The sequence below is a fragment of the Malaclemys terrapin genome, chromosome 2 (genome assembly GCF_027887155.1).
Source record: "Malaclemys terrapin pileata isolate rMalTer1 chromosome 2, rMalTer1.hap1, whole genome shotgun sequence".
Classification (NCBI taxonomy): domain Eukaryota; kingdom Metazoa; phylum Chordata; order Testudines; family Emydidae; genus Malaclemys; species Malaclemys terrapin.
Genome location: NC_071506.1, coordinates 118,495,438 through 118,512,030, shown reverse-complemented (window position 1 = coordinate 118,512,030; position 16,593 = coordinate 118,495,438). Strand labels below are relative to the sequence as shown.

Below are 16,593 nucleotides of genomic sequence, written 5' to 3'. Positions count from 1 at the left end.
GCAGGGGGTTGGACTAGATGACCTCCTGAGGTCCCTTCCAACCCTGATATTCTATGATTCAGAGCTTAAAAGGAGGACATGTAAGAGAGAAGATGGCAGCATGCTGGGAAGGCATTCAGGAGAGGTCTACCTCCCCCATATAAAATAAAGATGGACTCTGCAGGGCCTTATCCACAACAGTGCAAGGTCATGGCCAGCAGATCTGTGACAAACTCTACTGCCTTCACCTCCTGTATGCAGGGCGAGATTAATGCAGGGGCTTTAGGGACTGCAGCCCAGGGCCCCAGGCTAAGGGGGGCCCTGGTGCAGCAGGGTTCAGGCAGGCTACCTGCATGCCGTGGCCCCCCACCGCTCCCGGAAGCTGCCAGCTGCTGACACGTCTCTGCAGCCCCCGGTGGGGGGAACCGGCCAATGGGAGCTGCAGGGGGTGACGCTTGCAGGCGCAGACAGTGCACTGAAACACGCTGTCTCCCTCTCCCTAGGGGTGCGCAGAGATGTGCCAGCAACTGGCCGCTTCCAGGAGCGGCGTGGGCATGGGTGGCACTCTGTTTTTTGCCGGCCCAAGCACGGCAGGCAGGCGGCTTTCAGCGGTGCGCCTGCGGGCGGTCTGCTGCTTATGTGGGTTTGGCGGCATGCCTGCGGGAGGTCCGCTGGTGCTGCGCCTTTGGCATTCCCGCTGCCAAATTGCCGCTGAAGCCGTGGGACCGGCGGACCTCCTGCAGGCATGCCGCCAAAAGCCACCTGCCTGCCGTCCTCACGGCGACCGGCAGGCTACCCCTGGGCATGGGGTCACAGCATGCAGCCTGCCTGAGCCCTGCTGCACCGCCGGCTGGGAGCCGCCTGTGGTAAGCGCCTCCTGGCCGGAGCCTGCACCTCACATCCCCTCCTGCACCCCAATCCCGTGCCCCAGGTAAGAATTCCCTCCTGCACCAAACTCCCTCCCAGAGTCCGCACGCCTCACCCTCTCCTGCACCCCAACACTCTGCCCTAGTCTGGAGCCCCTCCTGCACCAAAGAAATTAAAGAAAGAAACTAATGTAACAGCTGTTCTAAGGGAAGAAATAGGCTATTTTGAATTAACTTAACTATATTTTATGTGTTTTAAGACTGAGATGTTGCCACAGGACAGCTTTATGTTAATAAAAAGACAAGTTTAGTATAGTGTTAATAGCCTTGTTGCCATAGTTGTGATCATTTTGTTTTAAATTAGGAAAAAGACTTGTATACAGGGGCCCCACAAAATCGAATAGCCCCGGGCCCAGAGGAGAGTTAATCTGGCCCTGCCTGTATGGATCAGCTGTGAGCTGCATTGAACATTCCTGTGTGTAGCCTATATACTTAGGTTGTGCTGAGGGACTGAGGTTTGGCCGTATAGGAGACCAATACAGTGTACTCTAGCAACTTGTATTTTTACTCTTTTCTTGCTCATACAGGTTCAGCTGTAACCTTTTTATAACTATTCAATATAGACATACGTAACATTGTTCATTATATAAGTCACAGTTATGTAAGGACAAAACTGTTCCACCTACCCCTTGAGAGTTCAGGGGGATTGGTAAGGGATTTGGGAGTTTAGGCTGACAACTAAAGTGTTGCTTCAGTGACACAACATTATAACCACCGTGATGTTGCTCACGTGTGCTGTATTTTCAGCCATAAACCATCACTTGGAGATGTTTTCAGAACAGTTAGGAAAATTACTCCAGGCCCTAATGAGACTGTGCATATATATATATATTATGTAATTTGCAATTTCTTTATTAAAAATAAACTAAAAATGAAATACCCAGATTTCAGACAGAAAGAGATACCTGCACCATAGATGGTACTTTCATTATTCATAGCATGGTTTCATTATGCATGTGGTCCCCTTCGCTTTCTCTCATCACTGAGATGCTTCCTTTTTCAAGATGGGTGAACTACACATGGCTGAAACATCATGTTATGATTGCTGTGGGGGCACCCTCCACATCACTGCACGACCTTTAAGGATGTCCCCAGTTTCCTACTTCATGCACCACATTTTAGCCACACTCTGTGTTGATGAAATGAAGGAATTTTCTCTTCTGTGTTTCTCAACACCACTCTCTAACTGATTTACAGGGTCACTGTTGAGTAGTGTTGGGCAAATGTAAAGGGGATGAGGGCTTAGCTATAAGGCTGAGCAAACCCAAAACAGACAAGGTGAGAGAGATACTGAGATGCCAGCCCAGCAGAGCCAACACTTCATGGATGGAGTGCAGGGGGCAGGAAATTTAAGCAGTTTATCCTTTCTCCCAGACTTTCAGTGTGAGGGCTTTTTAGGCTGATGACATCATCAGGGTGCAGTATGATGCAAAGCTTCATAGATTTTTAAGGCCAGAAGGGACCACCATGATCATCTAGTCTGGCCTCCTGCGTAGCACAGGCCACAGAACTTCTCCAAAATAATTCCTAGAGCAGATCTCTTAGGAAAACATCCAATCTTGATTTAAAAATTAGCAGGGATGGAGAATCCACCATGAACCTTGGTGAATTGTTGCATGATTGAAGGACTCTCACATTGTGAAGTCACCACGACTCACAATGTTCAACATCAGTTTTGGGGAACTTGAACAGAGCTGGTTTGAATGTGCTTTTATTTTGTTATAACATTACATAGTGTACGTAGAGTAACATAGTGTACTACTCACTATGAGCGAAGTACTTCTGCAGGACTCCCAGCAGAAAGATAGACACACACACACACACACACACACACACACACACACACACACACACACACACACACACACACAAAGTGGTTGACAGAGACAGGGAAATGCCACAGTCTTTTGTTTTGCAATCGGGCACACCTTACCAGTAGACCAAATATTATTCTTTATCATTTGCATTGTGGTAGCACCTAGAAGCCCCAGTCATAACTGAGAATTCTATTGTGATAGGTGATATACAACACAGATCAAAAAGATGGTCCCTGTTAAAGCATTCACATTAGAGTCCCTGGAACCACAGGTTCAAATCCTGCCAAGATCAACTCAGCCCTCTATCCTTCCAAATTAGGAATATTGAGTACCATTCCAATAATTACGTATGTAAGATCCTTTTGAATGAGACCTTAGCTTCCAAGAAAGGGGGTTGGAATGTAAATATACAAGTGCTACTTTAATAGAAATTACTCTGGGCTAAAATCTTTTGGCCTGGATTATGACTAATTTAAGGAAAGTATCTATCCATGTTTTCACTTATACTTGTGAGAGACTCTCTACTGTATGTTAAGATGTCTTGAACATTAATTACCCACACTGTCACGTGGCTGCTTTAGTTAATGGCAATCCAGGATTTCTTAAACCCATCGGATGACTTTCAGAATCAAATAGCCTTTTACCTGAAGTCAGTGATTTAGCAACAAAATGAATGATTATGAGGGTATCTGTGTCACCCACATTGTCTTAATAAACATAGATCACTGTGTAATAAAGAGTGACATTCCATTAGCTCAGTCACTTGGGGCCTACTCCTTGTAAGGTATGTGTGCTTTCCCCTCCCAGTGGCATCAACAGGAACTGAAGGTACCTCCCAGAAGGCACTCAGGCCTTGCAGGATCAGGGCCCTTGGTTGGCCTCCCAGTGACTTCGCTTGTGGAACAGCTATGAACTATACCTACAACTCACTCTCTGGTTTCCTTCATATTATTTGGCTTGGTTCTGGGTCTTGCTGAAGACCCTTCCTTGGTTTTGGTGATTCCAGCTCTTTCCCTGTGGTAAAGCTTTTTTATTATTGCTGGCGGTAGAGATTGAGATTGCTCTAGTCATCAAACACATAAGGAACAAGAAACCCTGTTTCCTTCTTCTTTGTCACACACATAGGCATGCATACGGGGTGTTCCGGGTGTGCCCAGGCACATCCTAATGTCTCCAAAAAAAAAAGTGGCTTTGCGCTTTAATTTAATCGCATAATACGCTCTTTTAGTTTTAAAGTATGGATTGTTGTATTCTTCAATAAGCGCCGAATTGCGTAATATAGATGTTGTAGAAATGTATGGAAAGCCCGCTTTCGCTCGCAGCATGTGTCCCCACCACTGCGGCGCCGCATTACCATTGGTCCTCCCCTCCCCCTCCGACTACTATTCTAGAAAATTCTTTGACCTATATAAGCAGCTGTGTCAGACGTGCCCAGCATGGTGGCTACAGTGTTTGTAATCTTTATAATGAATGTGCTGATAGTAGTGCAAATACCTTGGACTCCTCGGTTAAGAACTTACATGAAGATAATGCCACCACCAGTTTCAGTGCGTGCAATAAACTGAGTAATGACCAACAGAAACAGACTTTGTCTCTTAGTTCAGGTCAGTGTAGTTCCTATTCAAAGCCATCAAACATTCCATCTGATGACGTGGTCTGTGATAGTCCAAAAAATAGATTAGAACGCCAGTCTCGATTATCTAGAGGTCCTTATCAGCCTAGATTGAGCATGTTTATTAGAAGTAAAATAGGAAATAAACAAAAGTTTTCAGTCCAATTGATATGAAAAGTATAGGTGGTTAGAATATAGCCCATCAAAGGACGAAGCATTTTGCTTTTACTGCCGTTTCTTCTCCTCTAATGATGCAGCAAACAAAGGTCACACTGATCCAGCATTTATTGATAAGGGATTCAGAAACTGGCATAGGGCTAATGAATGTTTTAAAACCCACCAACTGTCAAAATCTCATGTGTTGAGCTGTTCTTCATGGTCAAGTTTTAATGAAGGGAAACCTATTGATGTATTGTTGGATGAGGGCAAGCAGGTTTATCTGTCTAAACAAGAAGAAGAACAGTGCCATAACCGAAGTGTAATGGAGCGACTGATTGACATTGTTCTGTGTTTGGCGAAAGGTGGGAGACCATTCAGGGGTCACAATGAAAAAGCTGACAGTTTTGAGAAAGGTTTATTTCTAAATCTTGTCAATATGCTCCAAAAATATGATCCCGTAATGGCAAAGCATGTGCAACAATCTCCTCGAAATGCTACCTATCTGAGTAATCGCATCCAAAATGATTTAATTGTGGTTTTGCACAATGCTGTGCAACAAAAGATTGTGTCTTCACTAAATGGAAAAATGGTCTCAATAATTGCCAACGACACTACTGATTGTGGACACCATGAACAGATGTCCATTGTAGTATGGTATTTTGACAATGAAAAACGTAGTCCAGTTGAACATTTTGTGTTCAGAGACTGTTAACAGTTGTTGCTTAGTCTATTTTTGACCAGTTAAATGACGTCCTTGGCATTCTTAAAATTGACTGGTCATCAGTGATGCCTGTCTGTTTTGATGGCGCATCTACTATGTCTGGATGTATTGAGGGAGTTCAAATGAAATGTAAAGAAAGAAACAGTGAAATACTCTATGCACACTGCTATGCGCATTGTTTGAACCTCGTCCTAGTAGATGTATGCACTTCAAGTAAACAAAACAGAACTATCTTTGATTTTTTTGGTGTTATTCAGACTCTTTATGCCTTCATAGAGGGGAGTCCTATGTGACATGCAGTAATGGAGAAGATTTCACAAGAAGTAGGATCCCAGTTGAAGACTTTGAAGTCATTGTCAAACACAAGATGGGCATGCAGAGCAGAAACAGTGGCTGCTGTAAAACAAAACTACTCCATCATTTTACAAGCTTTACAAGAGATTATCGAAACAACTCACCTTGCTGACGCTAAAATAAAAGCCTTATCCATGAACTAAATTCATTCAAGTTCATCTTTGCCCTTCACATGATGCACCCTGTTCTCCAGGTGGTGGTAAAAGTGAGTAAGGCTCTTCAAGCTCCAGATCTCAACTTACTTACTGCAATGACAAGGGTGAAAAGCTTGCATAACTGTTTGGCTGCGATGAGAAGTGGCCCAGAATATTTTCAATCTATTTTCAATGACTGTGAAAATGTGTGTAGAGAATGATATATCGATTCCCCCAGTTAAGAAGAGAAAAACGTCCACTCGTATTGATGATGCATTTGAGTCCCAGCATCACTTTGATACAAAAGAGGAGCAGGAGAGAATAACTTCATTTTACCCACTCCTAGACTCAGTGATTACCGGCATTGACCAGCGATTTGAACAGGAGACTTGTAAAACTATGACTGCAATGGGAAAACTGCAGAGCTTAGACATTGGCAGGGACGATATGAGAATCATTGCCAACAAATTTAAAGTGTCCTTGGATGAGTTGGAAGCTGAAGTCGGATTGCTTCAGGGTTATGACGGATCTGTTCCTAAAGGTAGCACTACAAACACCACCAGAGAGTGGCTTGATTGGCTAAAGGAATCGGATTGGTCTTCCATGTTCCAGGCCTTTTACAAATCTATTCAATGCTTTGCAGTCTTACTTGTTACAAGCTGTTCATGTGAAAGAGCCTTTTCGAAACTAGCACATGTAAAAAACAAACTAAAAAGTACAATGTCCCAACAGCGCCTCGACCCACTCATGCTTTTGTACATTGAAAAAGAATTGGCTTCGTCAGTTAAATTCCTCAATCACATCATTGTAATTAAGTCCATAACACCTGGTGAGCGACGTCTCATTCTCAAGGACAGGAAGATGAAGAAACCTTAATCTGTTTTGGTCAATTTGGGTTAGCTCATTATCTGGTTAAAGATAAAGATCATGAAAATTGACTGTATCTTTGTATACGCCTGTTATCACTACAGCAAAAAATTGGTATTTTGTGTCTCATTTTTTGTTCGTATTTTTTAAGTAAAGTTTACTTGTTAATTTAAAAAAAATTAAGTTTAGTTAAGTTTTAGTTTCTTTAGTTTGTTTGATGAATAAAAATAATGTTCTTTATGATTGAGTATTCAATAAATGTTCGCCTTTAAAAAAATAAATTCCCTGGGTGCACACCCTAAGGAAATGTGCTGCGCACGCCTATGGTCACACACATTACCTCCCTCAAACACAACCATTCTTCTTCCTCTCTCCCCTAGTCTTGATTTAAAAACTATTAAAATATTGAGTATGTTCAGTTGTGGGGGCAGCGGGAGCGGGGAGATGTGGGGGCAAACCAAGGCACAGTCCAGGCTTGTAGAGCCCACCCACAAACTCTACAGAGCCTCTCGGTGCTGCACGAGTCCCAGGAAATGAAAGCGAGGCCAGGGCCATCCTCACAAAAGCAACATCCTCATGTGCCTGCTGTCAAGATTTATACAAGCAGCAGCTGGCCTTGGGGCACCCCATCCCTTTAAAGGGGAATCCCATTGTAGAAAGGGTCGGCGCAGTGTGTCATACAGATAGATAGTGCATGGCAAGCTAGTATGCTGTAGATTTACAGCCCGGCTTACCATGCATCATGTAGACAAGCCCTGTGTCTTTTGTGCTTTGAAAAGTTCCTAATGTACTCTACATTCCATGGAAATAAATTATAACAATACTATTGAAATCACCTAACAGAAATAAAAAGGGAACTGTGGGCTTGAATGTGTCCCCAAGACATACCAGGACCCCTTTGCATACAACTCTCCCCCTTCCATGTAGGAAAAGAGTCAGTTGCATCCATAGCAACATCCTTTCTCTGGAGGCCACAGAGAGTTCTCCTTAGGCCTGGGATATCTGTGTGATGGGAGGCGACTGGCAGTGGTCCAGCCAGATGACAAACATGCAACAGGGCAGAGAAGTAATTCAGCCTGGGGCATAATCCAGGTCATGGCTGCATTGTGCTGGGTACTGTGTAAAGACATATAAAGACATGGCCCCTGCTCTAAAGGCAGTTAGGCATATTATAACAAGCGCTAACAAAGTAAAGGTTGGGAGAACAAGAGTTAAATGAGACACGTCAACATCCTAGTTGTGTGTACATATCTTGCAGGCTAACCCAAGGTTGAGTGAGTGACCTCTGCAGTGAGCTGATCCAGGACGGCAGTCAAATAAGGGGGCGAGTGAGGGGAACTGAGGGTCAGTGGGGTCATCAAGATGGACATCGCTGTCCCTAAGAAAGAGAGAGACTGGGAGGATACATCCTTTAATAATAAATGTAATACTCTTTCCTTTAGAACACTACTTTCCAAAAGCAATGTTGTGAAAAGAAGAAGCTGGTGCTAGCAGGCCAAGTAGCATCTCAGACCAGAAACCCCAAGAAGCCACTTTAGGACTACTGCTTTCCCTGGTATTTGTGGAAGCCATGTGCATGTATTCAAAGCACTGAGTTACCATATCATGAGGTATCAAAGCATGATATTTAGTAAACACTGATGAATTGCACAAGTTATTCACACAGCACTCACTAACCTTCAGAAGTCCTTCCCCAGCATGCAATGATCTCAGTGTAAAAACTGGAAAAGATTCCCTGAGTTTAGCTTCATCTTCAGTTATTTAAGTCCTGGTTGGGAAGTTGAAGAGGGTGTCCACAGGCCATTACAGACTCTGCAGAAGTGTCACTCTTATCTTATTCAGTCAGCACTGGTTTCACCAGTGGATTTTTTTCAAACGGGGTTGGAGGATTTAGTCACCCACATTTTTATATATATATATAACACACTTCACAAAACTTAACCTAACATCTGACTTTTTTTTTTAGCATGAGCTCAGCTTTCCAAAGCCAAAAACTCTACTGTGTCCCTCTCCCCCCCCAATCCAGATTTAGCAATCAATATGTGGCTTGAGGGTGAAAATTTCCACCCACAAGTACATTCTCAAGATACCAGCAGAGAGAGGAAAGCACCTGTGAAGCAGAAAGCATTGAACACAATGGTGATGGATGAGAAAGTTTCCAGCAATAGTGGAAATAATGCTTCTCTGTGGCTTGTACTGATTATTAGAATGATTGGACCAAATTCATCTCTAGTGCAACCATTGACATCAATAGAGTTTCACCAAGGATTCGTTGTTTGGCCTGTTATTGGTTACTATTTATTATTTGTATTACAGTAGCATCTATAACTGAGATTGGAGCCCCACTGTACTAAGTGATGTATGTACACATAGTAAGACACACTCCCTGACTGCTAGGAGTTTACAATCTAAACAGACAAGACAGACAAGAGATACATTATTGTCACCCCCATTTTACAGATGGAGAACTGAGGCACAGAGAGATTCAGGATCACACAGAAAATCTGCAGCAGAGCTGGGAATTAAAGCCAGATCTTCTAAACCCCAGGCCAGTACCTGAACCCCTTCTGAAAGATGCCACACTAGTCTGCTTCGGTGCTCTTTTCCCACTTCAGGATATGAAGAACTCCTAACGACAGTTAATTATATCCTGGGAAGGAAAAATCAAGACAAGGCCTGATTGCCATTTACCATGGAAGATCAAATGGCAAATCTTGGTCCTCTTCAGAAGATTGGCCTCTTTCTGTTATTTGAACCCTTTCTAGTATTTGATACTGAAAACATGGAACTTAATAAGCTTTTATGAATTGTAATTTGTATGATTCAAGATGTTCTTAAAGACAAAATTCCATGTGTTTTCACAGTGAAGAACAAGGCAGTGCTGTTAAGGAAATGAAGAGCAGAGTGGCAATTGAAAAAAAGATCTGTCAGAGAGGGATCCCTCCCCTAGAACAGGTGTGACATTTTCCAGCAGTGACAAAAAAGAAAGTCATTTATTGTACCCACCTCATGTATAAGTTACTGAAAGTACCATCTGGGAGGTATTTTTAATGGAATGTATTGGTCTTGAAAGGTCCTGATTCCAAACCCGGGAAGCCACAGTTACGGCATAAGCAAGTGCCGTCTTTCCCAGACTCCCCTGCTAAAGTGCCTCAGTCTTCCGGAGCCAGGGATAAAAGGAAGTTCTCCTCATGACTAAACCCTCAGCCTAACCCTCAGGAGTGGCTGTTTTCGGGTGGTGTTTTTTGTGATGTGGATGCCCACTGGCAACTGGACCAAGGCCACTAGACTTGTGTCATGTGGACCATTGAAGAACTAGGAGAGAATAATTTCTGATCACTGCTAATCTGGGCTGGATTAGAACATGTAAATTGGTGGTGCAGCTCCTTTATCTTATTCTGCACAAGATTTCTCTAAGAATGTAAGCCATCTCAGATACGACCATTCCTAGCGGCTGGAGCTGAAAGGCTCCCGTTGTCATCTGCAGCACCCCCTGACAATGTAGGATTGTTTCCACAGTAGAAGCTACTAAAGATTGACCCAGAGAATGTATGGTAAGTGTCCCAAACAATGGGGCTTTGCCACTTCCTTGTGGAGATTCCACGTTCTACTACGAGGTCCTCAAACTAGAGGAAGTTTTTTCTAATACTGAGCCAAAATTTTTCCTTTGCTAATAACATCCCTTTACTTTCATTTGTATCTACTTATATCATCCTCAATAATTCCTCTCAGACCTCTGGTGTTTACAGCTGTCAAATACCTGTACAAAGTTTTTACATCCCTCTCTTACTTCCAGGATTCTGTTCTTTCCTTGTTCTTCTGTGGCCTCTTTAGAGCTAAATGTGTATAGTTTGGCTAAGAAGGAGCAATTAATCTTTCCTGATAAATCCTCCCCATAAACCACCTGATACTTGTGGCTCTTTTCTTAGTTCTTTTTACTCCATCTGCAATTAAACTGTCAAAATGTAAGGTACAGAGGGCATAGCCTTTTTTTTCAAATCCCAAAATTGTGCAAATTGTGAGTTAGTTGTAAAGCTGGCATTCTTGTAGCATCTCATCCAGTGTTCCAGGAATAAATACTGCCCCGATACAGAAAGGAAGGACATAAAAATGGATTAGAGCATTAGGTGCATCCATACTCGGAACTGAAAGGGGAAACTTTGCACGAGATCATTACTACAATCATTACTAATGCGCAAATGTATGGTTTGAAGTCTTGTTAACTAATGTGCTGGAATGGTAAGAGTGAAAGACTTTTCAATTTCATTCTCAGTCACTTCAGTTTAGTCTGACTGAAAGTATAGAAAATAATGACATGTTAGCAAAAGAAGTGGTTCAGTTGTTTACTGTACGTGTGTGTGCTAGTTACAGAGATCTGAATGGCAGAAGAGAGCCTAAGCACTTTGTCAATTCATAACAGTGAACTGTGCACAGCCTTACAACTCTGCCTGTCCTGCAGGGGATTTCACCTGCTGCTGAGTGAATTCCTTTAAATAACATGGTGTTCCTGTAAACATAAATACTCTTCTCTCACAACAGGAGGCATTTAATGCTGTAGACTGTGCATTATTTCATTTCCAGATACAAGCTTGTTTGTATCACGGACATGATCCACTGTAAAGTCTCACTGTTGGAGTTCACACAGCCTTTTCCTAAGCAGGACCACTGAGAGGAAAAAAAAGAAGAGCAGAGTAGAGGTACTTTGGCCAATATTTCTGATAGACAAAGCAAAAGAAAGAAACGTTGGTTACTATTATTCTCAGGCCAAAGGAGACTGCTCAGCTCCTGTTATGCTCCCAAGAAAAAAAGCCTAGCAGATGAAGTAGATGGTCAGCATGGGCTTCCATTATCCTATAATGAATTAACTTCTAAACTTTGGCTCATTCCCATCTAGCTGTGCACATTGCTGGCCTACACAAATGCCTGGTCTTATTACCATTTCTCTCATCCTTCCAGTGATGTTTGTTCCATCCGCTTGTTGCATCTTGTCTTAGATTGTAAGATCTTTGGGGCAGAGGCTTCCTTTTACGATGTGTTTGAGTCGCACCTAGCATACTGAGGCCCTGATCCTCATTGAGGTTTACAGGTGCTATTGTAATATAAGTAGTAATAAAAACAAGCAAAGCTACTCAGTCAATCACCAGCCATATACATGAAGTAATTCCTCCCGCTAATCATGGACTCATCATACTGCATTTCAAGGAGAGTGCAAACACCAATGAAAACACATGTTCATACCACAAGTGCAGTATAGTTTGCTATTGCTTAAGCAGGACAAGAGGAGGAACTTAGCAACATAACAGGCTAGGGTGACTAATTATCCATTCTCTCTTCTTTAACACTAATACAAACATTTATTGGTTGAGTAAAATTCTCGTTTCCATGACAGCAATCACCTAGAAAGACAGTAACTAAACAAACTTACACCTGACTTCCTACCTCAGTTTCCCTCCAGCTTCAAAGGAGACAATACTGGTAGTATTGAGAGATTTATATTATGTGGTGTGAAGATTCAGGTTCACAGCCTTTACTACCAAAACAGGGGACTAGGGATCATCTTTCTGTAATCAGAAGTGCACCCAGGATTCTTTTGACCTCAGATTTGCAACTTATGTAGAAGGTTGGGGGTGGGAGTGGAAGTCATTTTCTTTCACCTTTCCATCCTGGGTTTGTTCATCATCCCTGACTGCTGCACAGTAGGATGTTTCCTAGCTTGATGCCCAGCATTTCAGGTTGAGATTTATAAACCACAGCAATTAATCAGTACAAATTACTGTAGCTTGCATGATTGAGTGAGACAAGAAGCTACGTGGGGATAGGTCAATGAAAAGGTCAAAAAAGACAAGTAAGGGGGAAAAGCCCTCAGCAGGGCGAGGGCTGACAGAGGTGTGCTGGATAATGACGTAGATGAAAAGGGGCTCTGGAGATTTCTCAATGCTGCTCATATGCTCTAGGGGTTTGCAGTACTGTGGGCAGCACAAAGGAAATATGGGGAGGGAAGAAGAACCACGCAGATGTACATTAAGGAAGTAATTCTAAAATGTGCGAGTTCTGTTTAAAGCGGTGGTGGATCTGGGAGACTGGTTAGAGAGTTTCAGGGAAGTTGGTCTTCTGTGTGGGAGGGATGTGTACGGGGGAGGGATACCCCCACACTGGTGTAATAAAAAAATGAAAATGTGTGTGACAGTATGTGATAAATGCAAACAGTCTGTTCCACCTTGCCTTTTGCTGTGAAGCTGGGAGTACCTGTCCCAGATCTGAAGATGAGCTCTGTGTGGCTCAAAAGCTTGTCTCTTTCACCAACAGAAGTTGGTCCAGTAAAAGATATTGCCAAACCTACTTTGTCTCTCTAATATCCTGGGACCAACATAGCTATAACTATGCTGCACACAACTTATCACATGGGCCATGCCTCTTTGACTGCCTCACTTAAGCTGTGCCAATTAATGCACACTAGGGTGACCAGAGGGCAAGTGTGAAAAATCGGGATGGGGGTGGGGGGCAGTAGGGGCCTATATCATAAAAAGCCCCCAAAATTGGGACTGTTCCTATAAAATTGGGACATCTGGTCACCCTAATCCACACAGACATATGGCAGGATACTCACTCTGAAGTAGCAGGTAACATTGACCAGACACGGTTTCAGTTCATTTTACACTGACAAGGCTTCCAGATAAGGTATAAATTTCTTAAAACCAGAACTCTCAGATGCACAAAACACGATGCCCACACAATAATTCAGTCCACAATGACCTTCATCCATGCCATATCTGATTTTAAATCACCATAGTGTGGCCATAGTCAGTCGCATGCCAAAAATCTAACTATAGTCTTGGATTTAGAAGGTTGTAATACTCTAATCTAATTTCACCAGTAGTCATCCTAGGCTGTGTATTTAGACTGTAGTAATAAGTTATACCTATCAAGAAGAAAACATCTCTTTGTAGGAGGGCTTTCTGGTGGTGGGCAGTTGGAATATTTCTAGTAAATCTACTCTTGAGAAGGCCCTGACTGCTCCTTTGTAGGGGGTTGGTGGGCACATGGCAGATCAAGCTAAAGCCCCAATCCTGCAAAAGATTTACACACATGCTTAATGTTAGGCACTGTGAATAGACTTCAAATGGGACTACTCAGGTTGTACAATTAATAATGTGTGTTTAACTTTCACAGGATCGTGGCCTAAATCTCTCTATCTCACTTTCCCCACCTATAAAATGAAGATAATCATACTTCCCTACCTCACAGGGTGTTTTAAGGATAAGTCCATAAATAATAGGGAAGTGATCAGATACTAGGGTAGTGTTGGCTGTGTAAGTATATAAATAATAGCTTATCTATATAGGTATTTCTATGCTCAGCACCACAGTAGCTGGGTGCTTTTCATACATTAGTGGATTTACCCATAGTGCAAACTATCTATATTACAGATAATAGTAACTCTGTCCTTCAAAAAAGGACCACTGAAGTGACTGCAGTTAGAGGAGGGTGACATTTTTTGTCCAAAACTTGGGAGTGGGAGTGGGGGTGGGAAATGTTTTGTAAATTTGTATCAGTTTTGCCAAACTGTACACCTCGGGGGGAAAAACCTGAAAAAGTCTAAAGGAATTTTCTAAAGGAAATGTTTCCATTTTGTAGATCTAAGTGATTTTGCATTTCAGAATTACCTTCTGTTTGCTTAAAAAATGCAAAACCCTGTTAAAAAGCTTGAAATTGAAACGAGACATGTTGTTCAACCCAGAACGATTTTTCTTTTTTAATTTTTTGGATGTGACAGGGAACTGAAAACTCCATTATTCACCCCAGGGGAAGCAGGGAATGAAAGCACTAAAATGAACCATATCATACATTTGAAAAGATGGCGCTCAGATTTGTAGAAAGATTTATAAGGTGTTGGGCTAACACAAGAAAAGCTTTGGATAATTGTTTATTTATCCAGTTACTGCTGTAGGAGAAAATAAGTGAGAATGGATTGGTATGTTCTATAAAATCCATTTTTTTAATCGTGTTCTTAGCTCTCTTCCTCCCTCTAGTGGATTTTCTTCAAGTAAGCAGAGCACTGTTCTCACTAGAACAAGAGTACTTTTATTTCAGTTTCAGAGTAGCAGCCGTGTTAGTCTGTATCCGCAAAAAGAAGAACAGGAGTACTTGTGGCACCTTAGAGACTAACAAATTTATTAGAGCATAAGCTTTCGTGGACAAAGAGCCAGCAGGCCAGCCTCTTCCCCTGGGCAGTGGCCACGCACCCGCTCTCCTCCTGCTAGGTGGTCAGGGGGTGTATGGTTAGAGGAGCCCTTGGGCTCAGAAACTCCTCCCTGTGAAGCCCGACCAGGAGCTGGGGCCAGGAGCTGGTCCTCACTCCCTAAGGCCAACATTGCTGTTCTCAAACTCAAAGAAAGGGCACCACAATTTAAGTTTGCCCAGGGTATCATTTTCCCTAAGGCCGGCCCTGCTTGTGACTTTCTAGGCAAATTCCCGCATTCAGGTTATTAGTTGGTGTGTAAGACATTGGGCTTGATCCTGCATCATTGACATAAATGGGAGCTTCAACATTGCCTGCTTTGGGAGCACGATTACCATATATACTCGTTCATAAGCCGAATATTTTTGGTAAAAAAGTGACGCATCAAAGAGCGGGGGTCGGCTTATAAACGGGTCTACACTAAAATTTGATTATTTTAAACTCTATGGAATCATCCAGGGCCGCTCAGAGGGGGGAGCAAGTGGGGCAATTTGCCCACAGGGGCCCCCACGAGAATATAGTATTCTATAGCATTGCACCTTTTTTTATGGAAGGGGCCCCAAAAATTGCTTTGCCCCAGGCCCCCTGAATCCTCTGGGCAGCCCTGGAATCATTGAATTGAATATCTAATACGTTGTTGTTTTGTTTACCTGGAGCAACTGCAGGCATGGAGCCCCTCAGCTCCTTGTGGCTGCGGTTTGCCATTCCCAGCCAATCCTTCCCGCAGCTCCGACTGGCTGGGAACGGTGAACCGTGGCCACAGGGAGCTGAGGGGCTCCATGCCTGCAGACGTTCCAGGTAAACAGAACGTCCCGACCCACCAGTGGCTTACCCTGACAGGCCAGGAGCCAAAATTTGCTGACTCCTGAAATATAGGGTCAGCTTATGAAAGGGTCAGACAGTTTTTGCTATTTTTACCTAACCATCTTGGGGGGTTAGCTTATAAATGAACGGGCTAATGGATGAGTATCATAACCAGGTTTCCATAATGAAATGTGCAAGGGTGAAATCATGGAACACTATTCTAGTGAGGGCTCTCTTGTTTTTTGGTTCCTCCCCAGCTGTCTTGCAGCTGGATGGATGTAGTATGAGCAGGTGTTGCTCACCAACTAGTAATAAACTGTTCAGTCCCCTAACTCCTTTCAACACAAAACCCACTAGAACACAATTAGAGAATCAGAACCCCCCTCCTATAAACTACTGTGTAAGAGGAACCCGTGAAAAGCAATCTGGAAAGAATAACTAAAATTAGTTGTTTCTTAAGCACTTTTTGTCACACATGATTGACTCAGCAGGGGCAGCACCTTATGCACCTGGGGAGGTTTACTTAGAGTTCATTATTTTAGATGATGAAATTATAGTCCTCCTCAGCCTAATAGTTTTCTAGAGCTCCCTCTTAAAGCTTTATTTTCCCTTCATATGTGTATTTATTTTGCCAAGAAAGTTAAAAGTCCCAACTTGATCCACAATTTTTACTCCTCACCAGACAGATGAGAACCTGACATCTAGGACAGCGAGTAACTATGAAGTTCAGTAGTTTAAAACAGACACCCTGCCCCCCCCCCCCCAAGCCCTTTATTTTGTTCAAAAGAATGTGGAAAAAATCAAAGATCCTTAATACTAAAATCTATCTAGCCGGTTTGGGACCGGCTCTGTTCAATATCTTCATTAATGACTTAGATATTGGCATAGAAAGTACGCTTATTAAGTTTGCGGATGATACCAAACTGGGAGGGATTGCAACTGCTTTGGAGGACAGGGTCATCATTCAAAATGATCTGGACA

General features: G+C 42.9%; 1 protein-coding gene across 1 annotated transcript in view; it reads left to right on the top strand.

Annotated features, from left to right (window-relative positions):
• The window catches only part of LOC128832020 (uncharacterized), a 33,290-nt gene extending 26,595 nt beyond the window's left edge, over positions 1 to 6,695 (top strand). Inside the window, exon 3 of the mRNA XM_054019026.1 lies at positions 5,491 to 6,695. Within this exon, the coding sequence (XP_053875001.1) occupies positions 5,895 to 6,578 (684 nt within the window). The 5' untranslated portion in view covers positions 5,491 to 5,894 and the 3' untranslated portion in view covers positions 6,579 to 6,695. The remainder of the gene's footprint in view (positions 1 to 5,490) is intronic.
• The last annotated feature ends 9,898 nt before the right edge of the window (positions 6,696 to 16,593 follow it).